The 26,412-nt window shown below is 58.9% G+C and overlaps 6 protein-coding genes across 6 annotated transcripts; 2 read left to right on the plus strand and 4 right to left on the minus strand.

Moving 5' to 3' along the window:
• Window positions 1–1,234: 1,234 nt before the first annotated feature.
• Window positions 1,235–3,818, minus strand: JDV02_002352 (uncharacterized protein; the record flags this gene model as incomplete). The annotated part of the gene is made up of 3 exons (XM_047983371.1): window positions 1,235–3,216; window positions 3,396–3,582; window positions 3,774–3,818. The coding sequence occupies 3 exons, from the start codon at window positions 3,816–3,818 to the stop codon at window positions 1,235–1,237; spliced, it is 2,214 nt and encodes a 737-aa protein (XP_047839342.1).
• Window positions 3,819–4,404: 586 nt separating this feature from the next.
• On the minus strand, window positions 4,405–5,221 carry JDV02_002353 (uncharacterized protein; the record flags this gene model as incomplete). The annotated part of the gene is made up of 2 exons (XM_047983372.1): window positions 4,405–4,495; window positions 4,653–5,221. 2 exons carry the CDS (start codon window positions 5,219–5,221, stop codon window positions 4,405–4,407), a joined length of 660 nt encoding a protein of 219 aa, XP_047839343.1.
• A 14,916-nt stretch (window positions 5,222–20,137) lies between these two features.
• JDV02_002354 (uncharacterized protein) lies at window positions 20,138–21,121 on the plus strand (the record flags this gene model as incomplete). The annotated part of the gene is made up of 1 exon (XM_047983373.1): window positions 20,138–21,121. One exon carries the CDS (start codon window positions 20,138–20,140, stop codon window positions 21,119–21,121), a length of 984 nt encoding a protein of 327 aa, XP_047839344.1.
• Window positions 21,122–21,188: 67 nt separating this feature from the next.
• Window positions 21,189–22,203, minus strand: JDV02_002355 (uncharacterized protein). The gene has a single exon (XM_047983374.1). It carries the CDS (start codon window positions 22,196–22,198, stop codon window positions 21,317–21,319), a length of 882 nt encoding a protein of 293 aa, XP_047839345.1. The 5' UTR covers window positions 22,199–22,203; the 3' UTR covers window positions 21,189–21,316.
• A 292-nt stretch (window positions 22,204–22,495) lies between these two features.
• Window positions 22,496–24,519, minus strand: JDV02_002356 (uncharacterized protein). Its single transcript, XM_047983375.1, has one exon. It carries the CDS (start codon window positions 24,297–24,299, stop codon window positions 22,527–22,529), a length of 1,773 nt encoding a protein of 590 aa, XP_047839346.1. The 5' UTR covers window positions 24,300–24,519; the 3' UTR covers window positions 22,496–22,526.
• Window positions 24,520–25,302: 783 nt separating this feature from the next.
• DERI1 (Ribose-5-phosphate isomerase) lies at window positions 25,303–26,149 on the plus strand. The gene is made up of 2 exons (XM_047983376.1): window positions 25,303–25,423; window positions 25,547–26,149. The coding sequence occupies exons 1-2, from the start codon at window positions 25,388–25,390 to the stop codon at window positions 25,979–25,981; spliced, it is 471 nt and encodes a 156-aa protein (XP_047839347.1). The 5' UTR covers window positions 25,303–25,387; the 3' UTR covers window positions 25,982–26,149.
• Window positions 26,150–26,412: the final 263 nt, after the last annotated feature.

Below are 26,412 nucleotides of genomic sequence, written 5' to 3' on the forward strand. Positions count from 1 at the left end.
AGGCAATCCTGTCGTTGAACAATTTAGAAGATGGACATTCGTGAATGGGAATTATTAATTACGGGTTTGGTTTCTATGTTCGAGTATCAAGTCCTGCGGCCATGTCGTCTCGCCGCTCGGGTCGTCCCATGCCCGCCCATCCTCCGCCATAAGTCCAGTCCCTGACCGACCGACCCATCCATCCTTCGCAAGTGGCAAGTAGCATATCAGCCCGCGCAATGGGCAACTTTCCGTGGTCATATCTAATAGATTCCGCCCTAACACACACAAATGGGTATAAGATGCCTATGTAAAGAAAAGAGAGAGAGAAAGGAGACAGGAACCACTGATGCCTATCGCCCTATCCGGCCCAGCCCTGGTTATCCCCCAACCCAAATACGAGCAGTAGGAAATGTGCGACAGGGTACCAAGCTGACCAAGTCGCTAAAAAAGCACTCAGATATGACTCTTCCGTCTATAATTCGCCCAGCCGCGAGAGTGTTTCGAGATACGAAGATGGTTTGAGGTTATAGGAAAGTGTAGGAGGTCCAGGAAGGGAAAGAGAGTCGTGCGATGTGAGGGCCATGGCATGGCAGGGGGTCTGGCCTTGCAGTGGTCAATTCTTTGGTCCTTGCGCTTTCAAGACCGAGGGCCGACGCGGATTGACGCGGGACACATCCCGTTACCGTAGAGCCAAGCGATTGTGCCATTGGCTCCATGACCCTCCCCTGCCGCCTTTGGATATGCGTGAGAGTTGGTGGCCACGCGCCCGTGATGGTGACGCCGGGTGACGGCAAGGTATTGCCACCAAGTAGATAGAGATAGCTTTGACGCATGTCAGGGTGGCACGAGGTATCATCGACAAATCTGCCAAGACCCGTAGACATGGCCCGACCGGTACCAGGCCATGCCTTGCAGCAGTCTCAACGGCGCCATGCAGGGTGCGGCACCATGCTGCGGTTACGTGACACCAGCGGCACATCCAGGTCAGGAATCGAATGTAGGCCAACCTTTCGCATGGTGGGTGGGCTGCCATCCTCATTGGCCTGCGCCACAACACCTGACTTTGCTGACACACCTTGGCCATGTTCACGAGGCTCTTCCATCCTCATCTTTCAGACTGCTTGAGCTTTGAATGCCCCCACGTCGAGGCGCCCGTCGTATGAATACGAGACGGCAGGCCAGGACCAAGATGCGTCGTCCATGCACCAAGATGCCCACCTGCCTGTGGCGCCAGCCCTCTAAGCGGCCGTCTTCACGCGCGCGGCGCGCCGTCGCCGTACCCAGCCGTGCTGTAAACCGAGTGGCCAGGTTGAGTATGGTGTGCGGCTAAGCTGGAGTAGCTGTCTGTGTAGCTAGCGGAAGGCGTGTCCCATCGCGGTGGGGTGGCTGTGGAGGGGTGGTGACTGATGGGCGTGTGCAAGCCTGTCGAGCTGTACCCTCCCGTGGACACGCTGCGCGTGTCGTACGTTGTTACCGCGGGGAGTGGAGTGGTGTTGATGCGCATAGGTGGCGGTTGGTGCTGCTGCGGGCTTGCGTGTCGGATGTTGGGGCTCAGCGTCCGAGCAGCAGCGGCCGGATACGCCGGTGCTGTGGTGTATGGCGTCCACGATGCCTGCGAGCCGGAAAGAGACCGCGGCGACGGGATCGAGTCGTGATGACTGCCGTGGACAGAGTACTGGCTCTGCGGATCGCCGTGTTGAGAGGGGAGGCTCTGCTGCGATGACATGCCCTGGCCTGGCGGAGTCGGTAATGTCGCATATGGTGCGCTGGCCGGGATCATCGTGGCCGGAGGCAGGGTGCTGCTCGGGCTTGCGCTGTACTTACCAATGATCTTCTTGAGCGCGGGCTCGAGAATCTTCCAAGGAAATACCTTGACATCCTTCTCGATATTGCGCGGCTTCGGGTTCGGGAAGCCCATGATGATCTTGAAGAACTCCTCGCTCTCTGGTTTCGCCTTCGAGACTGTGAGAGGATGAAATCCCTCCAGGTTTCGTCGGATGCGGTTCTTCTCCTCGACACTGAATCGATTCGGAGCCGCCACAAGCTGCTCCAAGAGATGAATGGTGTCGACAGAAGTGACGTAGCACTCGCCCTTCTCAGTCCACCAGATGCAGGAGATGCAGATGCTGTTTGGCGGCCTCTCGTTGACGGGGACAGCCCGAAAGCTGGCGGACAGGGTCGACCCAGTCTGACTCTTGCGAAACATGACGATGCGCCTTCTGTTGTCCCACTCCTCTTGCGTCCAGTTCTCCGCCATCGTGTCGAGCTTGCCATTGATCTTGAGGACGGCCTTGCTCGAATAGAGGGAAATGGGATGGTACGGCCCGTTCCCACCGGCCCCATTAGCGATAGTGCTGGTGCGGATCAGCTGTGGGGTGCCGCTACTTGTAGTCGACGGCATCGGTAGTGGCGTCAAACTCGGTCGTCCCGTCCCCATTCCGGCATGATCCAACATATGTGACCTCCCCGTGCTGCCCAGCGTGCCGCCGAAGCCGCTCCATCCCGGCGCCGACCGTCGATGATGGTACTGGGGGTCTGTGAAGCTCGTGGTCCTGTACGTGGAGATCATGTCGCCGTTCCCCTGCGAGAAGTCGTTCGCGTACTGGGCTTGCTGCGGCGGGTAATCATAGCTATTTGTAGCCGCGTCCGTGGAAAGGTGCGTATCGACGGTTTTGGGTGATGTACTCGGCTGATCAGATTGGGGTCCAGGTGCCGCGGTGTCATGCTTGGGGATTTTGGCTGTCCGCGTGATGTCGTCCCCAGACCCTTCGAGATACTGAAACGACCCGGCGACTGTCCGCGAGATCTCTTCGCCCGATGGACCCTCAGTCACCAGTGACAGAGGCACGTTATTGCCGGTACAGCCCGTGACCACCATCTGTGGCGCGTCTGCGCTGCACGAGTATACAAAGCCCGCGCTGTCCTGTGTGTCCCTTACTAAATCTTGGACCGGGCATTTTTCGGATCCGAAATAAAGAGAAAAATATGGCATCGGGGACATGGCGAATATGTCGTATTGCGATGAAATTTTCAAAAATACCTTGGTGCCGAACATGCCTGTCGTCGGCTGACAAGACAGGACCGTCGGACCCGTCGGGATGTATTGCGCCACGGCATTGTTTGAAGCAAAGGACTGCTGGTTGAGTTGAGCGAATTTTTCTGTTTGCTGCGCTGAGAAGGACTGCGCTGGGTACTGTTCGTACGATGCATCCTGGTAACGGCTGGCATCGAAACCTACGATGTCAAGCAGAACTTGATTAGCATATTGAAATCCGATGTAGCACGCAGCTCCAGGATGCAACGATCCTGGTACGACCAAGCCCACCAGCCAAGGGGTCCCAGGAAAGCGTTCAAGATCGCCGTCGAGTAGCTCTCTGAGCATCGGAGACCGCGTTCGCGAGGGGAGTACTAACCGTGCATCGAGGGCAACTGCGCTTTACTGTAGGTCGCCATATTCAAGACTGAAGTGTCAGAGTCCCTGCGTAGTTGCCTCCCACAGGCTGCACGTGCAGCTTCTTCGTATTTGAGAGTAAGCGTGTCGGGCGACTCCAGTCTGTCGTCGACACCAACGATTATCGGCTTTTCGGTAGTGAAGTCTGGCTATGCCTCCGTCAGTCCGGGTGATCCAGTTGGTGATTCCTGGGCACGTTCAATCCGCCGGCGATGGCGGCTGGTCGACCATGGGCGGCAAGATGCGCCACCTGATGGTCAGACGACGACACGAGCGTGGCTTCCAGTCTTGTTCTCGCTCGTGGTCGCGACAGGGCAAGATGCAGGACACGCAAACTCACCTCGAAAAGCTTGTACGATGGAGGCTGGAACTTGGCAGCAGACATGAAGCTGTCACGAGATGGCTAAGGACTGTCCTTAGGTTGGAAGCTGGGGAAGGGAAAGAGATGAAGAATGCCAACCACTTGTCTTGGCTGAGGGAGGTGGTCGCAGCGGTAGTTAAACCAGGTCTCGTCGAGGTCTTATTCAGCGAGAACCACTGTGGAGGTCAGAGGACTCCCTTCGGCCGGAAGCACTAGATGCTCTCGGAGATTTGATATGCTGCAACGATGGCAGAGGCTAAGGTGAAGGCGAAATGCTTTTGTTATGCTGCGGAGGCTGTCAGTGACGCCCCCCCCCAGGTGTTGCTTCTTTCCCCTCCAAGCAGGGGAGGGGGGCTTGGGTGAGACAACTGATGGGCCTTGGTGTGATCTTACTGGCGCGGCGAGAGATCCTTGGAGTGGCGGAGAATGACCCCGATCTTCGGCAGAGACAGTTGCATTCCCAAAGCGAGCAGAAAGCTTTGCCCTTGTCGTGTAGCCTCTCTCAGGCTTGCGAGGAAGCAAGTTGAGAAGGCTTGAAGAAGATGGAGGAGATCCGATGGAAGTACCACTTTATTGGGCCGAGTGGCAGCGATGCACAAACATGAATTCCTCAAGCACCGGTGTACGGGCTCAGGGCGCCGAGGAACGCGCCGTCGTTTGCCTTCTCTGCGCGTGTGTGTGCAGCTTGGAGGCGTCTTTCACTGGTGGCGGGTCAGCATTCTCCCTATCCGCGTGGCAAGCTTAGCGTTTCAAGAGCTGCCTTCTCCCTCAAGCTCAAGCTAATGCTCAAGAGCGCGGACCATCGCGAGCAACCATCAGGAAGATCGAAATTAGAAAGCCGCGTCTAGATGCACTTACACGGTCCGGCAGTAATCGGTCCAAAACGATGCGAGACGGACAGTCGTCTCTTGAGCGGTGGAGACGCGCGACGTGCCGTTCTGCAGGTACCTGAGCCGTTCGCAGGGAGGGAAATGACAGTCGACACGCGTTGCACGAGGCGTTTGCTGGAAGAGTAGAACCAGACCGTTGTAGAGGTTGGTCTGGAAGACGGCCGATGGTGTGTGGTGGGATACGCGCGCAGGATTGCCACACGAGCAGGTCAAGGGCGGGCTGTCTTGGTTTAGGCGTCGGTGAGATTGGGAAAAGCTCACGTCTCGGCTCTCTTGGGGGAGGGGTGTGTCAGATGCGGAAGAGGGATGAGAAACAGGACGGGTGCATTTCTTTTGGAGACTGGGACGGCTCATGCAAGTGTCTTCTCGCCCTGCATCTAGCTCTAGATTGGCGGCGCCAAACGGTACGAGCTTGTCGCCAGAGGGAGAGGTTGCGGCGGAGCGAATGTGGTCCAAGCCAGGGAGGGCGCACGCGGGGAGAAGAAGTGTTGGCAAAAGACGAGATGTGCAGAGAGCAGCGGTTGTAGACGATATCATGCGGGAAGCAGAAAGAAAGAGATGTGGTCATGATATCTTGAAGATCAGCCCCCTTCGCGCAAAGCACGTCACTGGGAGACCAAGCATGGCCAGGGGAGGTAAGATGCACGGGCTGCGGCAGATGAACATTGCTTTTCAGACAAGTACCCAGTCCGTGGTAGGGCCCAGTCGCCAAGCCAGGACCGACCAGGACCCTGGAACCCCCCACTGGATGCAAAGGCGCATCGGCAGCATCGCAGCGGCTCGAGAAGGTTTCCTGGGGCATGGGAAGGGCCATCCGTGGCAGCGGCTCGGCCGTGGAGGGTTGTGGACGGCGACCAAACGCCAAGGTGGCGGCGAACGGGCATCTGGAGAGACCAGGGGGGCCGTGGGCGGGCGCGGACGGAAGGGGAACCGTCGTCCAGGCCAGGCCGTTAACCTGCCCGCGAGATTCTCAAATGTCTTGGAGGGCACTTGCAAGGGTAAAAGAGAGCAAAAAGCGCTGGGTGGAGAGGACGGAAGAAGGGGGGGGGTGGAAGGATGTGCGGCCGGCAGACGGACAGGACGTGCAGGACGTGGGTGTGGAGAGAAAACAGTGGCTGCCGGCCGCTCTGTTTTGCTAGAGCTGGCATCTGCGATACGGCAGGAAGACGACCTGTGGCCGCCTGAAGCGGAACAAATGGTGGTCTGGCTAGCCATGTCTGTCGTCGTTTTGTTCAGCGCCCGACAGCGGTCCCGATCCTCTGCGCAGGTTCATCGATGGCGACGAACAAATCTTAGACACGAGACGCCTAGTAGCCATGCTGTCGACGACTCTGCCCGCCCACGTATGTATGTATGTATGCGTCGTCGAGAGGCCTTGCCTCCTGCACAGAAAAGGTGATGCTCGCACGATGGGTGCTATGTGCGACGGACTGGCTAGACAGTGATGAAGCCGGGGAAAAGGGTACATACAAGACGATCAAGCACCACCACCACCACCACCACCAGCAGTTGCACGCCGTGCTGAGGCTGGAAGATTCTCAATAACGCGAGCCTCTGGCGCTCGTTCGTCAACCTACTAGCACCACAGGCCGCGATCTTGAGGCCGGTAGGCCCGCCCCATGGGGTGTGTCTGCGGCAATCAGTTGAGTGAAGCCAACTGGATGGATGATTGGGCTCCCGGGGTGCAGCGCAACAGCGGGGCTGCCAATCCGCCAACTGGTGCGGGTGCCCAGGGGGGGGAGGACGCTTGGCCAGGGTGACGCGGTGGAACTCGATCCCATCCCAACCCATCCCATCCCCAGCCCCATCCCATCCCCGTCCCATGGCCGCCCGCCCCCCCACTGGACTGGGCTGGACGGGGGGTGTCATGGGCCTCTTTGGGCAGTCAGCGGGGGGGAGGGAGGGTAGAGCCCGGCTGTTGGCGGCGGGGCTACCGGCAGTGGACCGTGCGACAGACAGCTAGCTGTTGCCAAAGCGCGAGACGAGAGGAAGCCATCTCATGCAACGCATCCCCCATCATCAGGGGATCGGCCAAGCCTGACCAAACGGGACATGAGTGGCACCTCCACTGACCGCTCAGTGTGGAAGCCGCCTCAGACCTCCGCAAGGCGCTTCAGGTGCCCTCGTCAACACCTGGTCGTCGTTGTCGTCCGTCGGTCGGGCGGTCGGTCGGCCGGACCCCCAGCCGCCGCCGTATGGCAGGGCACTGGGTCGTCCTAGAGCTAACGCCCAGGCCATTGCTGAGGTGGGGCACATGTTCAGAGTCGATGGAGGAGCGTTGCAAGCCCGCCAGGGCACCCGTCCATCCGCCCGTCCCGCGCCGTCCCCCGTCATTTGGCCGCGTTGTCAATGCCGCCGCGCCACACAGCGCAAAGGCAGGCCCCTCTTCACGGGTGCAAGCAAACAAAGAGCGCCACGGCTTGTCATCTCCGCCGCACCGGCGTAAACGGACTTGCGTGCAAGCAGATACAGGCCAAGGCGTACCTTCTCCGCCGATGCCTTGCAAGAAACCGAGTCCAGGGGATCAGGGCCCCTCTGGTCTAAACCTGGGGTCTGCAGCTACTGGACATCCAGCACTGGTCGTGGATCTGGCAGGATCAGCAGACCACTGCAGGCGCCAAAAATGCTCCGTCGGCCGCCGCTTCGCCCGCCGCCTGGCCAGGCCGGTTCATTCCAGTCAGCCAGACGGTTGCTTTTTCCCTGTGCGTGCCGCCGGCACCTGGGCCCCCTCCTCTCCGATCGGTCGGCCGCCACCTGCTGCTACTTCGTACCAGTCACGCGGCAGGGTGACGACCCCAGAATCGTAACAGACGGAAACGGAGCCGGCGATGGGGCCCCGGACGTGATGCTCGTGACCCCGTCCTCGAGTTTCTTCATGACAACCAGGAAGCTGGTGACACCACTTGGCCATCGGTGCCATCGGTTCTCAGCCCATCCAGGCCGCCGGTACTCCCGCCGCAACTTGCAGAGCTGGCCATGGTCCTTGTCTCAAACCCCGCAGCTAAGAGGGACGGGAACAGCCAAGAGACAAGACAGATTGCGGGCAGACGGGCCCTTGTCTGGCAATCTTGCGTCACGGCAAAATGTGTGATACAACGTGGGAAATGACTCTGGCGTCCGCGTGTGTTTGCCGCGAAAGGCTGGCGACCGCAAGATGGTGATGAGCACTCCTCTTCAACACTGAACCCAGCCGCGAACTCTGGCCTGATGCGCTAGCTTGACCACGGCATGCGTACGGGTGTGCAGGAGGCCCCGCTCGGCGTCCGACAATCGCCAGACCTGGGATGGGGGGCAGGGCAATCATACTAACGCGCGCCTTCGAGCCAGCACTAGCACGTGCGCGACGGCGCGGGAAGAAGACGGAGAGTTGATTTTCGGGAGACTTCCTGACCCTGCATGCTCGACATCTTGCCATTGATCCAAGGGAGACAGCGGCAAGAATGCAAGGGGGAGAGACTATTCGCGAAACCCAGATTGCGATGGCGACGTCGTTCGAGAACGCGGTGAGAAGTGAGCCTCTTACCAGTGTTATAATCGTCCAAATGCCGCCTGGGAGGCTTCTGGGGTTCGGTTTCGCAGACAAGGCTCGATCCGCGCAGAGTGCCTGAGAGCCACAGCTGTCAGAGTTGAATCATGTCAAACGCAAACCATTGCTGTGTCTCACCTTGTTTTTGCTTGTTTGGCAGCTGTCTCGCCGTAAGCCGCCCTTGAGCCCACGCTACTGCCGCCGATGGGCGGAGCCCGGCTGATGGTGGTTGGGCGGCCTGAAGTCCAAAACGTTCCGCTCCGGCGACCAACGAGGAAAGCGGAAAAAGCACTACTTCGTATGATGAGGGTCCACGCAAGCCAGCAGTAGTATGTTAGTGATGTCGTGTTATACTGGTCAAGGTCACAGGAAACGTCCTTGTTGGGATCGACCGAGTCTTAAGTTCAAGCGAATCAAGCGAGACTGTTGTCGGCACCGGACTGTGAACGATGTCTAGATGCTGGAGCTGACAACGCCAAGTGTGTCTCGACATCAAGCGTGTACCGACATGCGAACTAGGTCAGCTTGAATCATCGTTGCGGAATTTTCGTTGCGGCCAGAAACAGGTTCCTCGGGAATCTTCAGCAAACCCTAGAGGTTTAAGTATTGTCTTGCGACGAGGTTCCCATCACCCGTTCCACGTTGTACGAGCGTGGCCGAGCTGTTAGATGATGGCCGTTTGTCTGCCCTGTCCTGTCATGCCCTGCCATGGCTTGCCTTGTACGTAGTCGACACCATTCGTCCCGGTGGCCGCCACAACCACCTGAACGCCGGTGCCTGGCTAAATGATCATGGCGTTCCTGAACTGGCTATCGGGGCAATCGCGCCGGGTGGTCGACCGGCTGTGGCTCGACCGGTCCCCTCCCTGTCCCCGGAACGATCGCCTTTTGGTGCACACAGGGCGTTTGCCGAGACCAATCAAGGTGATCGGCTAAGTTGATGTGATGCACAATGTCCAAATGAAGGCGAGGACGCGACAAAGCTGCGTCCTTGCAGGACCTAAGTTAGTAGTTGCGCGAGGGGTGGCAGCACGCGCTCTGGCCCGTTAGGGTATTCGCCAGCTACGGCCGCGCAAGATGTGAGGGAGACGTAGTACCACTAATAGGTGATGAGCGGCAGCCAGCGCCGAGGGCAGTCGTGCCCATCCAATGGCGACCAAGGTGCCTTGTTGCCCATAACAAAGCCTTCTAAACCTTACTTACTTTGTTGTCGCACGTCGAAAAGTCATCCCAATTGGGCGCTTTCGCAATGCTGGCAGGCGGGCCAGGAGACAAGCGAGGTGGGCCAAGTCGGTTCAACGCTTCGAGGTCCCAAAGCCGCCATACGTAGCGTACCTTCGAGTAGTACTGTTCTATCCCGTGCCGGTCTGTTGGCTTTGATCTGGTCCGTCGAGGACGGATCAGCGCCAAGGATGAACGCAAGCCTGACTGACTGGCTGTTGGGTGCTCACATTCCGCTCGTCGGACGGACACGGGCCGCCAGCATGAGCGCCGCTCAAGGCACATGGCATGCTGGACGCTCACACGCAATCCGCCTAGTCCCGCCACCAGCTCCGCGCCTGTACCTACAACCCGAGCGATTTGAACAGGGGTTGTATCGGCCCATCTGGCATCATCAAAGAGGCACGATGCAGGGTCGCAGGTGGACGGCAACCCACAGCGCAGATCATTCGCTGCCCACACGAGGGCATCGAGGCTCGTGTGACTCGGCCCGCGCTTGCCTGTGAACTGACGGAGAGTAATTTCTCTAGCAACGTCGTCGATGATGCGTCGCATGCAGGCCGGCGCCAGTGTCTGAGCGCGTTTGGTAGCCGGGGACTGTTTGGCGTGTCTGCAGGTACAGATCTGACTGATCGCATTGCTCTTGGAGGAGGGAAGGAAGACATGTCTGAACCTGGCCGAGGCTTGTCGAGTCAAGTTGCTCACTTGGCGGTAACTTCCGGGCGCTTTACATGGCCGCTGCCTTGGTAATTGCTGCGACTCTGAAGATGGAGGAAGGGGGGATGATGGCAGGAGCGCCCCTCGTTTACCTGCCTCCGCCAGCGCTCGTGGTGGTCCATAGCCAGGAAGGAGCGGTATGAGAGGCTACAAGCATTTTGCTGAGTCTCAACGGTAACGTGACTATCCGTACGGAGTACAGAGTACAAGCAACTGCTTGGTAGGCTAGGCACTGTAGCTGCTTCGCTCCTGCTCGACCAAAAGTGGTGCCTTCCTTGCCAACCTATGCAAGTCACCACACGCCACGTCCATCAAGGTTTGGATGAGCTAGTCGACGCCCAGAGCTCAGAAGAAGCAACCGCGATCAACGACTACTAAGGTAGGTAGCCAGCGGCTGCCCTGCGTGCGCTTGCTGCCTGCATGCATTGGTACAGTATTTCCGTAGCAGCTACGGAGTACCTAGGTAGGTAAGTCTAAGGTAATATAGGGGCTCCCTTGTTTTCCCCGCGGAAAGAAGCACCCCCTCGCTTGAATAGGCAGCAGGCGGCGCGGTGGCACTTCAAGCACCTGATGAGGTCGCACACGCACGTACTCCGCATATTGCTACGTGAACCCAGGATCGGACATCTGCTGCTGCCATCCGCTTGCCCGGACGAACCGGCCAAGTGCCCACGGGTCATCACCGTACCTTAGTACTACCTAACTTCGCAATAACGTTGGTAGGAAAGGTACCTGTCTGCGAACTCGCCAGGGGATCTGCCACAGCACATGGGCACACAGGCCTGTTAGGGTCCCGTCCACTGTCCGCCTCCTCGGGACGCTCCTCGCCCTCTCGACCTCCACAGTGACTCGACGCCCCAACCGGTCGGCCTCATTCGGAAAGCCATACGGCCAAATTTCACATTTGCAGTGAACGCTCACGACGGTGCCGCAGACCTGTTCGCGCACCTTCTGACGCTTTTCACTGCGTTGCTGACGAGTGCACCCATCTCGCGCGTGTGTGAAATAGGGCATTTGCCGACTACGCATTCCAGAGCTGTCCGCTGTACGGGTCCATGCATCAGCCTGGTCGTTCACTGGTGGCGCTGTGACATCGCAGCTGGCTGCATGATGTGAGTCTGCTTCGTGATGGTAAGGGGATACAAGCAAAGGGAGCGGCAGTAGCAGGACCTGATTGGCAGCATCGACTTGGTGGGCGAAACAGCAGCTTGCGCCGACAACTCGCTCGGCTCGAACCGAGGGTCGCCTCAATAGTTCCGTCAAACGACCTTCGTCGTGTATCACGGCGCAGAGCGATAGTCATTCGCGGCCACAACGTCACCGCTGCCTGCTGCAGCCAGATAGCATTCCGAACAGCACGTGCCTTCGAAACAAATGGGCTTCGGACCTTTGGCTTTCGGTTTGAGTGCCACAGTTGCCGCGAAGGAAGGAGAGGCATTACCACCTCCCATGGTCCCGAGTCATCGGGGCCGTTGACTTGACCCCGTCCTACCGTTGTGGTGCCACAGCGTCCCAGATCAGGCTCGCCTCCGCCGGCGGCCCGTGGCGCTGGGTGCGATGGGCCATGGACCATTGTTTGGCTTCCTGTGTTTCCCTTTGCGACGCCGCCCGCGCAACCGCGTCGCGTCCTGCTGCTGTCTCATCAACCAGCAAAAATCTACGGTCACGCCAAACGCACAGAGGCACCCGCTGCCTCACAGACCACCTGGAAATACACAAAAGTACTCAACGAGTTCAGCCCCGACACAGACCCCCAGGTACGACCGAGCTGTGTGCGGCACAGCGGAGCAGGTCTGACTCGTCTGACTCTAACTAGGCCACATTGGGTTTAAGGGCGCGGCGCGGGAAGTCTGCCGTCCCGTCCGGTCCGCAATGACCGTGTGGTGCGCATGCGGCAACCACAATGATGAGAGAGAGTCACCTGGCTGGGGGGCATACCTGTGCCATCGGCTTGATTTGATCACAGCCGATTCTCTTTCGTCGCCAGAGGGAATTCAGGCGACTCTGGACACCGCATCATTTCCCTCTTGGTTTATCCTGCAGGCAAGATGGGCCAGCAACCAGCGCTTCGCTGCAAAACCGAAATCCGGTTGATGGAAGGCAGACGGTATAGGGTATGCTACCAGGTAACAGTCCGAAGGAGAACGGACAGACATCTGACACAGGCGACGCAGCGCTAACCAAGTCCCGGCATCCAGCCTCTTCTGAGCCTGGTTTCGGCCGTCGGCTCCGTGTTGCATGCACTCGTCGTTTCGATGTCGATTCGGCCATCAACACAACGCCGTGGCATCGACGTGTTGGTGGGTTTTACCATTGCGTAAACCTTTCGCTTGGCTACCAGTCGTGATTCGGCAGCAAATATTTCGTGCATACGAGCCCGCACATAACCGGCTGCTGATGGGAGGGCCGATGTGGCCGGTACCACCAAATGCAGTACCACCAAACGCATAAATCAGGAAGTGACTGCGAGGCTATTGTCCGTTCTGTGGCTCTTCGCTTCCCCAGCTCTTCCCGCCGCGCAGCGCGTTTGCGTTGATGGGTTGCCATAGCCTCGCATCCGCGCAGCCAAGCCAAACCAGCAAGACGAGTTGATCTGCGCCAAGCTTGATTGGCAAGCAAGCCCTCCTGCGAGCTCCCCATCCCATCAGTTGAAGCCCAATGCAGGCCAGGGTGCCCTGGCCGACCTGCTGGGGCCAGCTCTCCGACGTGGCATAGTATAGTACGCAGTACGCTGCCCAACATCATCGTCAGCAAGGCAATCTTAGACAGGCGCTAGGGCGAAGTGTCAGATTTTGCCGCGATCCAAGCCTTGTCTTCCCTTTGCGTACAGACTGGCCGACACACGTCACACAAAATCAGGCGTGGTGCCAACCACGGCGCCCCGATTCGGGACGCGTACTTGCCTTTTTGGGAGAAGACGGGCCATGAGCCCTCGAGGTCCTGGGCGCTCGCTCTCCAGCAGGTCGGCGATCCGTGGCTGTGGGAGGGGCGTGTCCCCAGTTCGGCGGTTTTGCCCTCAGATCCTGTTACTCACCCGAACGAAGCATGCGCTCTCGCCGACAGGGTTTGTGCTCCCAGGCATCCAGGCCCGTCCGTGCCTTGGTCGTTCGCGTGTCCATTTTGGCGAGGAATGACCCGAGCAGGCAGGCCAGGAGCCGCGGCGGCCACGTGGGGATGCCCACCAGACTTGAGGCGCGTCCGTCCGTCCCGGCACATGTGTAAGGCTGCGACAAGACCTCGAGCGTTACTCGGCACCCAGGCGCGCACCAAGAGTCATGTCTCTGATAATGGAAGCCGCCTGAATCCCCAGTCGTTGTTCCAACACTGCTCTGGTCTCCTCCCGAGGACCGGACCAGAGTGGTGTCCCATGGATCGGTCCTCTTCCGGGCTGAAAGGTGGGAGGGAGCTGTGCATGCAGGGCCACAGATCTGGGAAGCGGGCCTGGCAGCCTCCCCCCCCCGGCCGTCGGATCTGCAGGTCATGGACGAGGGCGTCGGGTGGTTGACGGTGAGGCCAACAACCAACTAACTGCTGGTAATAACGCACTGGCAACCCGAGGCGAGACTGGACGGGATTTGGGAGACACAACCCGGCTTATCGGGACGTCTTGGAGATGGCTGACTGGGGGCCGCATCACAGCCACCGCGCTCTGGAGCGCCACGGCTTGTACCCCATGGGTGGGTGTGTCGACACAGTATTGCGGGACAATCCGCGCTCTTCGTACGGCATACAACATAGTTACGTAGTGGTACGAAGCGTCTTTGCACTGTCGCTCATCAGCCACGTTGGCCCGGATCCGAGCCGACAACACTCTGGCACCAGCAACCGACAGGGACCACCACCCTACCCTACCTGCTGCTCGGTGGATTGCAAGCTGGCCGTCCCTCGCCCGGCCGCACCCAGTTACTCCCCTACTAGCAAGTTCCAGAGTACCCGCAGTCGGGTCGGTGATGACACTCATCAGCAAGTTCTCTGTCAAAGGCGGACCGGACTCGTTATGTCGACGAACGCACGAGCCCCCATTCGAGGCGTGGGAGAGAAATTGCGATCAATCTCGCCGACTGGCTGCCCGGGCACTTTCCCCTGCCCACCTGAAGATCTTCGAAGTTCTTCCGTTTTTTTCTTCACCTCCTCACGGGATTTGCTTCTTGCGATGGAGCCGCTCAGCCTCGCCGTGCCTACCTGTCACAGCGGCGACCCCCACCCCTGCAGCTCCCCGTCAGAATGCGTGGTGTTGGTATTCAGCTTCGTACTAGTAAGTTACTTCATGCATCGCCCGTTCCCGGCGGCCTGGACGTCACCGCATATCGAGCCAGGCGCCTTTGGGACAAGCTTATGATCCTATGCATCGTGCTCCATGCCCAATTCGGAACGGGCGACAACGCGCGCCGACAAAGTGGGAACGTTTACTACTGTGCGCAATAATTGCAACAACATGATTACATTGTTCGGCGATGATATGCTTTCTTTCTAGTTGTTTCTTCTTTGATTCCACTGCACCGTGTTTTTTCCTTCTCTCTTGAACCGTCACCAGGCCAGGCTGATGGTGCTCCCTGCCCTCCCCGGGTTCCTTGTCTTCGCTGATTTGCATTCGTAGCGGGACGAGCGAATGGCTGTCTGTCAGTTGTCACCACCGCATGTCCTCAATGAGCTTCTGCAGGGAATGCCGTTGGTGTGCACCAACCAGAGATGACTTACTTGCCCGTGGCCTGGGCGCGCGCGGGAGGCGCGAAATGGGCTACCGAACTGTCGGTTGTGCGCATAGTACAGTCTACAGATACGCACGTACATACATACAGGCTCGTCATGGGTCAAGGCTTGCTTCCTCTTCAAGCTTTCTGATGAGTCGACACGTCTCCCCGGGACCTTGTAGTTTTTCGCGTAGAGTGGCTGGCGGCACGGGCACTCGACTGGGGTTCCAGCCGCCCCGCCGCAGAAGAGGCGCGCCGAGATTTCTCCCGAGGCGGCGTCTGTGCATACGGTCAGGGAATGGCATCGCGGCACGGGCTCCTCCTGGACTTGAAACGTCCTTGATCAGTCTTCCACGGGAGATGACGAGTGACGGTATGGCGGCGCGCCCTCCCTCGTGCCGTGGAATTACCTCGAGAAAAGACAAGTCGGTCCAATTCTGTTTCGTGCCGAGGTCGTCTGCCGCGTGTCTAGACGCGACTCACCCGAGTCTCCAGACCGCTTTCCTCCGAGGCCCCGTTGCATGGATGGCGAGGACGTGGATATTGCTCATGGGCTGATCGTTTCTTTGCACTCTCGAGAGCGAGTGAGGCCGAGCACAGAAAGCCTTCAACGCTGTCTCAGTTCGGACTTGGAGTTGGTTGATGGTTGAGGCGGGCCGCTTGGCGATCCATAGACTCAGATTGAAGCGAGTGAGACGTCTCAGACATGTTGGCGCTGACGCCATTGTCGTTGAGGATGCTGCGGAGGGTTGTAGGTCATTGTGCACCTGCTTGTCCGCCCGGTCTCTGCCCGTGTGCCTTTGCCCTCGCGGTCAGGGCTCAATCCCGACAACCTGGATCGTAGGACCTCGCGCCATGTTCCATGTTGTTTTAGCTGCGACAAGGGAAAGCGGCAGACACCATTGAAAAGAGCTCTGATTCAGGTTTTTTTACGATACCTTGCCATACGTGGCGATTGCTTCTTTCTCTGGAAGTCCGTTGGGAAACCAATCCCTGGCGACAAACTATGGGAACCGCTGCGTTGTGATACATCAAGGACCATGCCCTGTGTCTTCGTCACGCTCCAATGTACAGGTTCTCGTAAGATCTTTACGGCCCCCGAGCAAGCATGTCGTTCCAACAGCAGCGCCTTGACGCGGGGAAGGCTCCCCCCGTGCTCTGGTACTGAGCGTCGGGCTCTGGTGGCATATCCACGCCATTGAACGGTGGCTACGCTGCTTCCACACCACAGTTACTTCGTACGCTATAACACGAATACTTTGTAGAAATAAGTGCGATACAGTGAAGTGACGACAACACGTTGAAGTAGGGAATTTTTTACGCCTGGGAAGCTCGTGGAAAATCAATATGGTTGCCATGAACGAGCCATTGGGGTGGCAAGCGTCTACAACATGTTGTCTTGGCCCGTGACTCTTTTAAGCGTTTCAACTGTTCAGACCTAACAGCACCTGCCTGTAGATGCTTTGAGCGCTAGGGAGCTTTGTCTCAGTGGGAACGGTTTTCTGGAAGATGTGGCACCGGGCTCTAATGTTGTGGTCAAGTTCATTGACATTACCCCTGACTGCATGCTAGGATACACGTCCAAGTGTTCATCCGTATGCCAGGCCAAGGCAGGGCTGCACATAAACGAGTGAGCCGTTGTGATTCTCGTGGTTCTGATGCTACGCCACGGGTCACACATTTATCAGCGGTCATTCTGCGCCAGACTGATACCACCCACGTGCCGCTTTCGAGTCTGACCAAAACTCCTTTTCCTTGGGGACAGATTCATGTAGAAAGTGTAACCGACGACTGCAGACTAAACTGCGGTTGATATTTCAGGCCTCTTGCATACCACAGCCCCTGTCACATTGTTACCAGGTGGTGTTTGAGACTGGAGGACGGTGCTCGGCCTCTGTAGAAGGCGTGACTCTAATGAGCGCTGATCCATGACGTCCCTTGTCATCGTTTCTCACAGAATGCATAGTCACAGAACGCGTAGCAAGAACGCAGCATGCGTTTGATTTTCACGAGGGACGTAAATTGACGCCCACATGAGGTTCTCACACTACACTCTTGCACCGCGCGGACTGCAGGTTAAGCCACGATCAGGCCATGTGCGTATTTCCCGTCTCCTGACACCCGTGAGCCAGCCAACACGGGGATCGCAAGACATTTGCAGGCCTGGAACTAGTACGTAGCCCCTGGCTGTTTGGCAAACCCCACAAGACCCCAGATTTCACGTTTTGATAGCACGGGAAGGGAAACGTGACAGTGTGACTGGCCAACTACCAAACTAGTAGTTCGTTGTCCCAGACACAAAGTGGGCAATACACTTCCCTCCCCGTGGTGGTGCGGCCAAGAAAAAAAAAGTGACGAAGATCTGATTCACGCAGTCACTCGGCAATGACGACTGATGGCAATGATCGATGTCGTGTAACGTCTGATACTCAACTGCGAGTGCATTCCCGGAGACGGACATGTAGTGGCAATGGCTACTACTACTTGCGAAAGGGATGGGCGTCTGGCTAGCGGAAAAAGTCACAACTGTACGGAGGGAAGAGCAACGGTAGCATTCCACGTACGGCTTGCAGAGCGCGTAAGTGACTATGCGTTCCCCCTCCTCCATGTCAGCCATAGTCTAGCGGCTGGGCCGTTGGTCCATCATAGTGCCTTCACTGCGTACGACAGGCAGCAGGAGAGAGTGTTACTAGACGAGGTCTCGATCCGGACCGGTGTGCCTGGACTTGGCCTTTTTTCCTTGCACGAGAAAGGCACGCTCACGGAGTTCACGTTATCCACACCCTCTTTTCCGTCAGTCTCGACAGAGGGCGGCGGTCACGGTGTTCATCACCCGCATGACACCCTCCCCCCAAGGGGGGGTTGGCGGCGGCGGCGGCGGCGACCTCGCCTTGTGTGACCAAGCCCGACGAGACTCGGTAGCTCCCTCAAAACGTAATTGGGCGCTGAGAGCTTGTAATTTGTCATATGGGGACAAAACTGTGAAGAAAGTGGGGGATGCTGGCTGGCGATCCTCGTTGACATCGGCTCCTCCGCTCCGGCCTGCTGTCAAAGTCGCATGTTGAGTCGATCCCGGGACGCTCAAGGGGGGCCCAGATCTCTTGCCTTATCGCCGACGAGACGTCTTGAAAGGAAGATGCCGAGCCGTCAACTTGCCCTGGGCGTGTGTGTCCGACGCATGCATAGCTGAGAATGGAGCTGGCATAATACGCGCCGCTGCCGACGGGTGTCTGGCGTGCGGGCCGGGGGCCGGGGCATACTCTTTGCAGAAGCAGCCAGCCAGCCAGCCAGCCAGCCAGCCCCCCCCTCTCCCTCCGCTCCCCTCCGCTCCCCCATCCGGTGAGGCGTTGAGTAGGAGTACGTAGTAGTGTAGTAGTACGTAGTAGTATTCTTGAAAAGCAACGATGGGAAGCATGGGGGACAGTCAACCCCCTTCCCAGCATGGGGGCTTTCAAGATTGGTGGGATGGATGGGTGTGCTGGAGGAGCGCCAGGCATCTTGGCTGGACGCCTCCCTCGCCCGTTCTGGTCGAGGCATGCCCTCAACCGGTGGCTGATCCCCATGCTCGCTCCCCCTCCCCAACCGCTCCTGCGGGCATTCAGTCCTAGTAGAATGTCCCGCCTTGTGAGTAGAACATGAGGTGGAGCTTTTGGTGAGACAAGGCCCCCAAACGGGCTGTCAACTGGGCGCTCATCCAGTTGCGTTGGGCACAAGAATGCAGTGTCTGAGACATTTGTCGGCCGTATCGAGAAGGAGGGACGGCAGTTTGCGTGGTTTTCCCGCCTCCGTTCGGCCTCCCTCTCTCTCTCTCTCTCTCTCTCTCTTTCTCTCTGGTCCATCACTTGCCACTGACAGAATGTCCGCCGCTCGGACGGGCCACGGACTGGTCCCCGGCGGCTCGGCTCGTGGTAGTATTCCTGCTAAACTCGAGGGATAGCTTAGACATGGACCGCATCCAGATGGACGCATGGCGTGATGCGTTTTACAATCGCTGATCCTACTACTGCTACAGGAGGCTCGTCGTCTTGGCTCGGCTGTTTCTCTTCGTCCGCGGCATGTGCCGGCTATTGACTCCCCGGGGGAGGGTGGCCGATGGGGCCGCGTAAAGGGCTCCCGGGTTGTGTCCCCTTCCGTGGGTGGCCTTGGGCCGCGTAGCTCTGCGTGGCTGTGACGAAGCCCGCGTTTGATGTTGGACTGCACATTGTGCGAGCGGGGGGGAGACGCAGCAAGGAAAGCCCGCGCGTTCATTTTGAAGCTTGCAACGCTATGAAGCAAAAGCCTCTTCCGAATCGCATCGTGAAACCTCGGGGGTCGCTGTCGGCACAGGGGGTTGCATCAAGTTGGCATTTTTCTTTTTTCTTCGTCTCGTTTGAGGAACACAATCTCGAAACTGTGGTTCATGTAGGGACCAGACGGCGCTGCGAGACCAGCGCGACAAACTATGTGATGGAACTCTCCCGGGTACCCGGGACTGGCCATATTCCCGGCGTTCTGGGTTCACCAGTCTTGCGAACGCGATTGAGGACTGTTGCTGCGGGTTGTATAACGGGCGTGTCTGTGTAAGTGCTTACGTATATGCATGCGAGCAAGGCCGATCTCGCCCGCACGTCGTGTAACGACAACCGGACGATCGGAGCCGAGATGAGCCTTTTCTCCCGGGATAGTCTTGACTTCATGCCATGCCTTGCGACAGGGATCAATATCTTTGAGATTAACCGAAGGTGAGGCATTTGGTATAGAACAAATTGACACAACATAGTTTCTCGTTGTAGAACTGCAATATACCCTACAGTATTGGATCACTATTTCGATTCGAAATCAATGATATCCTGTTCTACCTGTGTCCAGTGATGTCGTTGATGCACCTCGAAATATCCCAATTGAAACCCGTCTTAGCCGAGTGTCGTGAAAACATCAATTCTGCAAGTCCACGGCCACTAAAGAGCAGATTGCTTCGTGTCCTGAGCTGAGACTCGACCTTCCGAGATTGTAGAACGAGTTTCGAGTCCCAGGGATATCCTCATAAACTGCAAAAAAGTAGAGCGATTTGAGTAGCAACATATGAGAAGTATTGCGATTGAACAGGGTTAGCGCTGTCGTGAACAACTTCCCCGCGCGGCCATAGTAAACTTCACCAGTAGGAGCGGAGGCATTCACGCTTGTGACGTCTTGAGCCAACGACACCCAGTTCAGTTTTGAACCAAACCTCTACTTGTACCTTCACCTCCAGACTGTGAAGCACCGTTGCCATCTGCTGTCGACTGAACGGTCAACTCTCGAACTACACGCAAGACTCAGCATGTCCTCGGACGACGTCGTGATTGAATGGCTTCTAGCCTCTGACCCAGCGATCCGCTGGCAAGTCCTGCGAGACATTCTTGATAGTCCCGAAGCGGTCTACTCGAGAGAGCGCCATAAGATCGAGAACGAGGGATGGGGCGCTCAGCTTCGTTCGGTGCAAGATCCCGACGGGCAATGGGCTGGCGGGGGGTTCGCGCCGGCGGACATGACGGCAAAAGAGTGGAAGGAGGTCGGGCAGCCTTGGACGGCGACGTACAGCGTGCTGCAGCAACTGCGTGAATTTGGCCTCGACCCGTCGTCGGACTGGGCCAAGCGCACCGTCGAACTGGTAGGCGCGAACTCGCGCTGGGACGAGGGTGGCCAGCCGTTCTGGGAGGGGGAGACGGAAGAGTGCATCAACGGCCAGACCGTCGGAAACGGAAGCTACTTTGGCGTGGACATGTCGAGGCTGGTGCAGCGCCGCCTGCTGGGGGAGCGGATGGAGGATGGCGGCTGGAACTGCGAAAGAGCAAACGGCTCCGTGCGGTCCTCGTTCGCCACGACCATTAACGTTCTCGAGGGCTTGCTCGAGCACGAGAAGGCGGGACGCGGGACCCCTGAGTCTGTCGCGGCGCGCAAGTCGGGCGAGGAGTATCTCCTGAGGCGACAGTTATTTCGACGGCTGAGCACGGGAGAGCCGGCCGACGTGGAGTTTTTGCGCTTCCTGCACCCGAATCGTTGGAGGTACGACGTCTTGCGGGCGCTGGACTACTTCCGAGCCGTCGGGCAATATACCGGTGAGAAACCTGATCCGAGGCTGAAGGAGGCCGTCGAACATGTGAGGTCGAAGAGGTGTGAGGATGGGAAATGGGCCTTGGACTGGGACCTGCCAGGCCGAACGTGGTTCAAGGTGAATGACGGCCCGGGGAAACCGTCGCCGTGGGTGACGCTTCGGGCCATGCGTTGCCTCAAGTGGTGGGATAAGCATGTGCAAGGAGCATAGGGAGAGAGTATGGAGCTGTCCTTGAGAGTGAGCCGAATGGCAACAAGAGACTGAGCATTGAGAGATACGCCGGGCACCGCCACGTGTGCGCAAAGTTGCCATAGCTTACAATGTCGCCTTTTGAAACGTACAGTATTGCTTCTCTGCTTCACTCACAAGGGCCTCCAGGCAGGCAGCCAGTGCTTCTCGGTGGCATCATATGTCGGCCATGACGTCGCGCAGCACGCAGACTGCCCCTGGATAGTCTGATTTGGCGATGTGGCTCCGGATCCAGTCCATGTCGGAGTCGATTGCAAACGTGATGCAGCGCCAGTGAAGCGCTCGAGCGAGGAGTTGAAGATGAAGCTCGTCCAGACCGTATAGCTCCACGAGACGCCGGCCCTGGGCATGCCAGGCCAAGCCATCGGCCACCACGATGGCCTTCGCGTACGCTGCAGGGTGCCAATAGCATACCACATCGATGATGCCGGGCGGAGCACCCCCCTCGTCGTCGAAGAGTACGTTTCCCGTGAGGTCCCCGTGGATGAGCTGCGAAGGCAGGTCGGACGGGAGCGGCTTCATCATCTGCCGCAGTTCCCGCAGCGGCGCATCGAAGTAGGCCAACAACTCCTTATTCACCCCAGGCACGTCGTCGAGTGTTCGCTCGCCCCAGGTTACGAGATCGGCGAACTCATAGCGGTCACGGCGCGTACCGATGAAGGACGGCTTTTCGGGAACGAGGGCCGCGACGTCAAGGTGGAAGGATTGGCTGATCTGGAGAATCTCGGAGAAGCGACCGTCTGGCCCGTCGCGCCCCGGGAGGAACGCGGAAGCCGTCCAGCCCTCGTACACGAATTGAGTTGCGTCGTTGGCGAGCGGCTTGGGTCTGGCGACGCGGTATCTGGTGCCCGTAGGCTGAGACTCTGAGAGCCTCGTCAGAAGTTGGCCGAGCCACTGCGACTCAGCGTCGTGGTCGCACGGCTTGAAGACGACGTTGTCTGCCGTAAAGCACAGGTTTCTGCCTCCGCTCAATGGCGCCACGGGTCCCGAGACGCCAAATGCTTGCAGGACTTGGGATGAAGGCTCAGCACCGGACATTGTGAATGATTGTGATTGTGAATACTGTTCTGTTTCTGATGGTTGAGGCATCTAGCCGGAGCGGGGGAGGTAAGCGGACAGCAAGCGCTGATGACAGTTGAGTAGTTCTGTTGGCGTTGTCTGCCTTGCATGCATGTGTAGTCTATAGGGCGCGCCTCGCTGGCTTGCCGAAGCACGCCCTTGCCAGGCCGATATCATGTATCAAATGTATAAGGCTTCACTTTTGTGGATATTCGGTGCATATTACTCTCTCGTAGCGTTGTACTTTTGCCGTAGCCTCAGCTTCGTGGCCTCAATCTCATCAATGTTACAAGAGGAAGAACGTCTATTACATGCCTGCCTGCAGCCCCTGGACAACCACCATGGCGCCCCAAGCCCCAGGATCGGGGGGCAACTCCTTGTTGCCGTTGGCACCCGCACCGACGTAGGTCGCCCTGCCGAGCCTGGGCGTCATCGTCTTGGTCGCTTCGGCGCCCTGAACCGCGGCCCTGACGCCCTTGTCCAGCCCGCCGCTCTTGGTCGCCTCGGCGAACGGGATCAGGGTGTCCATGACGGTGCGGTCTCCAATCTTGGCCGGCGTGTACCGTCTGAGGCTCTCGAGCGCACTCGAGACGGCTTCGCCCCAGAGTGCGATGGTGCCCCTGGACGACGCGAGCTCAATGTTCTTTTCTACCGCCGCCCGTAGCGAGACGAAGAAGATGCCCAAGATGCCACCGAGGGTGCCGCCCATCTTGCTCTCCACAATGTCCTCGAGCTCGAGCAGCACCTTGACGACCGAGCCGGACCGGGCCAGCCCGCGGTCCAGCGCCGCCAGCAGGCTCGTGGCCCCCGTCTTGAGCGTCTCGCCGCAGTCGCCGTCGCCCATGACCGTGTCCCACCTCGTCAGATCCGGCTCCGCGACGATGAGCTGCTCGCAAGCGTTGCGCAGCATCTTCTCCAAGATTGTGGGATCGACCTTGAGGTCGCGCGTATCGTCGACCGTCTTGCGCTCCTCCTGCGGCGCGCGCACGAGCTGCTCCTTGCGCGGCCGTCGCGTGGCCTGCGACCCGGCCATGGACTCCCAGTGCGTGTTGGTGCGCACGTCGAAGAAGCTCTTGATCTCGTCGACCGAGTACCGGCAGTTCTTGGCCGCGGCCGTGACGTTGATGACGGAGACGGAGAAGGCGGGCGCGTTGAGCGACGTCTCGAGGAAGCCGGCGCAGATGCGCGAGGGCTCCATGTCCCACTCGCGGGCGAGCTGCTCCAGCACCTCGTCGACCAGGGCGCCCATCTCGAGGTGCGACATGCCGCCAAAGTTGCTGATGAGCAGCATCGTCTCATCGCCGGGCGCAAACTTGACGTAGCCGCGCTCCGGGTCGTTCTCGTCGAGGCAGTGCTTGAGGATGGACTGGACGAGCTCGGACGGCGACGGCGCGGGCGACAACTTCTTGTATCCCGGCTCGTTGTGCGGGCCCGTGCCGATCTCGACCTCGTCGTCGTCGAGCATGCCGTGTTCCGTCCGCCCCGGGACGTGGCAGTGGTCGAGCGTCGCCGCGATAGACACAATCTGCTGCGAGAAGGCGACGCCCAGGTCGTAGACGTCGTCGAGGGAGCCCCCCGCGCCGGCCGCGCCGCCCATGACCTTGAGGACGCCGATCTGCCCGGCGAGACCGCGCCGTCCGACCATGCTGCCCTTCTTCTTGCCGACGGAGACGTCGTCGCCGCAGATGATGACGCGGCAGTTGTGGCCGCGCGCGTTGGCCTTTTCGTTGGCGAGGCCAAAGTGCAGGCAGTCGCCGGTGTAGTTTGTGATGACGAGGATGGTGCCCTTGTCGCTGGGGACGGCGTCGACGGCGGCGACGATCTGCTTGGTGCTGGGGCTGGCGAAGACGTCGCCCTGGACGGAGGCGGCGAGCATGTTGGCGCCCACGTAGCCGGTCCAGGCGGGCTCGTGGCCGGAGCCGCCGCCGCTTATGATGCTCACGTTGCGCCGGTCGTAGGCGGTGTCGTAGACGACGCGGTTGGCCTCGTCGAGGCTGAGGGAGGGGTTGTAGGCGATGATGCCGCGGAGGGCCTTGTTGACCAGGCCATCGGGCGAGTTGAAGAGATGGCGTTTCGACATGGTGACGCCTCTCTCTTTTGTGGTCTGTGTGCGTGTCTCGGTGTCTCGACTCTGCGATCCAAATGGCAACGGAGCAGCTTTACATACAAGGTCGTCTGGCGTGCCCCGTTCAAGGAGGTGTAAGAAAGCTGAAGACGAGCCGGCACGAACGGTCCAAGAACGTTCCCGAGTTCGGACGAGCTACCACAGGCAGAAGGATGCAGACAGACATCAACGTGCGTGTCGCGCGCGGACTTTGGTCCGCTGCGTGGGCGCATGGGCGCATGGGGTGGCTGGACCTGGCGGCCGACTTACACGAACGCATGCGCCCCCGTGCGGTCGAGCGCTATCACCGGGGTTCAGCTCCTCGCCCGCCATCAGGCCGAGAGCAGTAGGCGCTCCCGATACCAGTCTACATGCCGCGGTCCCCGCATACGTGTACCTTGCCTCCATCCGTCCGATCAAGCCATGGCCGGTTCCTGACGACACGGAATTTCTGGACCGGCTGGTCGTGGTGGTGGTGTAGGGAAGTTGGTGGTTTTGCCTCCTTTGAGGAGCCCGGATTTCCAGATTAGGAAATCCGCCGCCAGGATTCCCCCACATTTTGAAGCGGAACTGAGTGGAGGGAGGGGGTGACAGCCGACTCCGGGGGAAGCAAGCAAGCAAGGAAGCAAGCAAGCCGAGCCCCACGATGAAAATGCGCTATGCAGTCATCAGTGGGAACAGGGAGAGGGGGAGGGGCACTTACGTTGGGTCGAGGCGCGTGTTGTTGGACGTCGGAATGCCATGTTGCTGCTGCTGGCCTGGCGTTTGGTCTGGGGCGGGCGGGCGATGGATGATGCTGGAGCAGCTGTAAGTGGGGAGTCCGTTGTTGAGGGGGGGAACTCTGGCGTTTGGACTTGTGTCGTGCGCTGGTCTGTCTGGTGGCAAGTAAAGAAGAGCCGTTACAGCACTTGATGTACGTCGGTCCGCTCCCTCGCCGGGCAGTCACCTCTTCCCCCAAACCCTCCTTTTCATACCATTTCCTGAAGACCTCTGAGACGCAGAGTCTGACTCCTACTTGCATTGTTTTCTCCTCAAGTCCACAAAGCGAGACGTTGAGAGTCAAGATGTCACCACCATGGAGAATCGCCATGGGCTGCGATGTAAGCCGCGCTTGTTCACCCTTCCTCCCTCCCCTCCTCCCCTTACCTTGCCCAGGACCACCCGCCATACATGTCATGGCCAAAGCAGCGCTGACGAGACGAAAAAAAACAAAAACAAAACAGGAAGCCGGCATATCCTACAAAGACGCCATCAAGCGCGACTTCGAGTCCGACTCGCGCGTCGCCTCCGTCATCGACGTGGGCTCGCACGAGGGCAGCGACAAGACGGCGTACCCGACGCGGGCGGCCTCGGCGGCGCGGCTGGTGGCCGAGGGCAAGGCGGACCGGGCGCTGCTCATCTGCGGGACGGGGCTGGGCGTCGCCATCACGGCCAACAAGATCAAGGGCGTGCGGGCGGTGACGGCCCACGACAGCTTCAGCGTCGAGCGCAGCGTGCTGAGCAACAACGCGCAGGTGCTGTGCATGGGCGAGCGCGTCGTCGGCCTTGAGCTGGCCCGTCGCCTGGCCAGGGAGTGGCTGGGGTACGAGTTTGACGCGACGAGCGCGAGCGCGAAGAAGGTGGACGAGATTGTGCAGCTCGAGGCGTGTGAGGCGTGATGATGGCGGATGATGATGATGATGATGAGGCGCCATATGGTGTTAAAGGGGGCGGCGTTGCAAACAGAAAATCACCAACACGAGAGGAGACTTGGCTGCACACGCACACCACGCTTGTACTGTAGGCAGCGAGCGTTGCATTTCTAGACTCGTACAGTTCTATAGCTCATCGCCAGAAATCCTGCAGCATGATCCTATTTTTTTTTAAAGAAGAAATACACAGGCCTTCGCGCCTGGCATGCCCCGTTTCGCGCGGATACCCTCCAGACTGCAAGCATACAAATCCCAGAGACTCCTGACGGGGTCGCCAGAGCGCAGGCCCTCATTACCCAGTGCAAAGTGCACACGGCCGCAACGGGCTGCTCCCCGAGCGCCCGGCCCGGCGCATGTTAGTGCTGGATGTGCTATCCAGGTCCCAGCCCAGGGACGGG

Source organism: Purpureocillium takamizusanense, chromosome 2 (assembly GCF_022605165.1).
Source record: "Purpureocillium takamizusanense chromosome 2, complete sequence".
In the NCBI taxonomy this organism is placed as follows: Eukaryota; Fungi; Ascomycota; class Sordariomycetes; order Hypocreales; family Ophiocordycipitaceae; genus Purpureocillium; species Purpureocillium takamizusanense.

Excerpts from the sequence above, each read along its gene's own strand:
- JDV02_002355 (XM_047983374.1), bottom strand. The coding sequence starts at position 22,198 with ATGTCCGGTGCTGAGCCTTCATCCCAAGTCCTGCAAGCATTTGGCGTC.
- JDV02_002356 (XM_047983375.1), bottom strand. The coding sequence starts at position 24,299 with ATGTCGAAACGCCATCTCTTCAACTCGCCCGATGGCCTGGTCAACAAG.
- DERI1 (XM_047983376.1), top strand. The coding sequence starts at position 25,388 with ATGTCACCACCATGGAGAATCGCCATGGGCTGCGAT. Across the intron at positions 25,424-25,546 it reads GAATCGCCATGGGCTGCGAT|GAAGCCGGCATATCCTACAA; the intron begins GTAAGCCGCGCT and ends AAAACAAAACAG.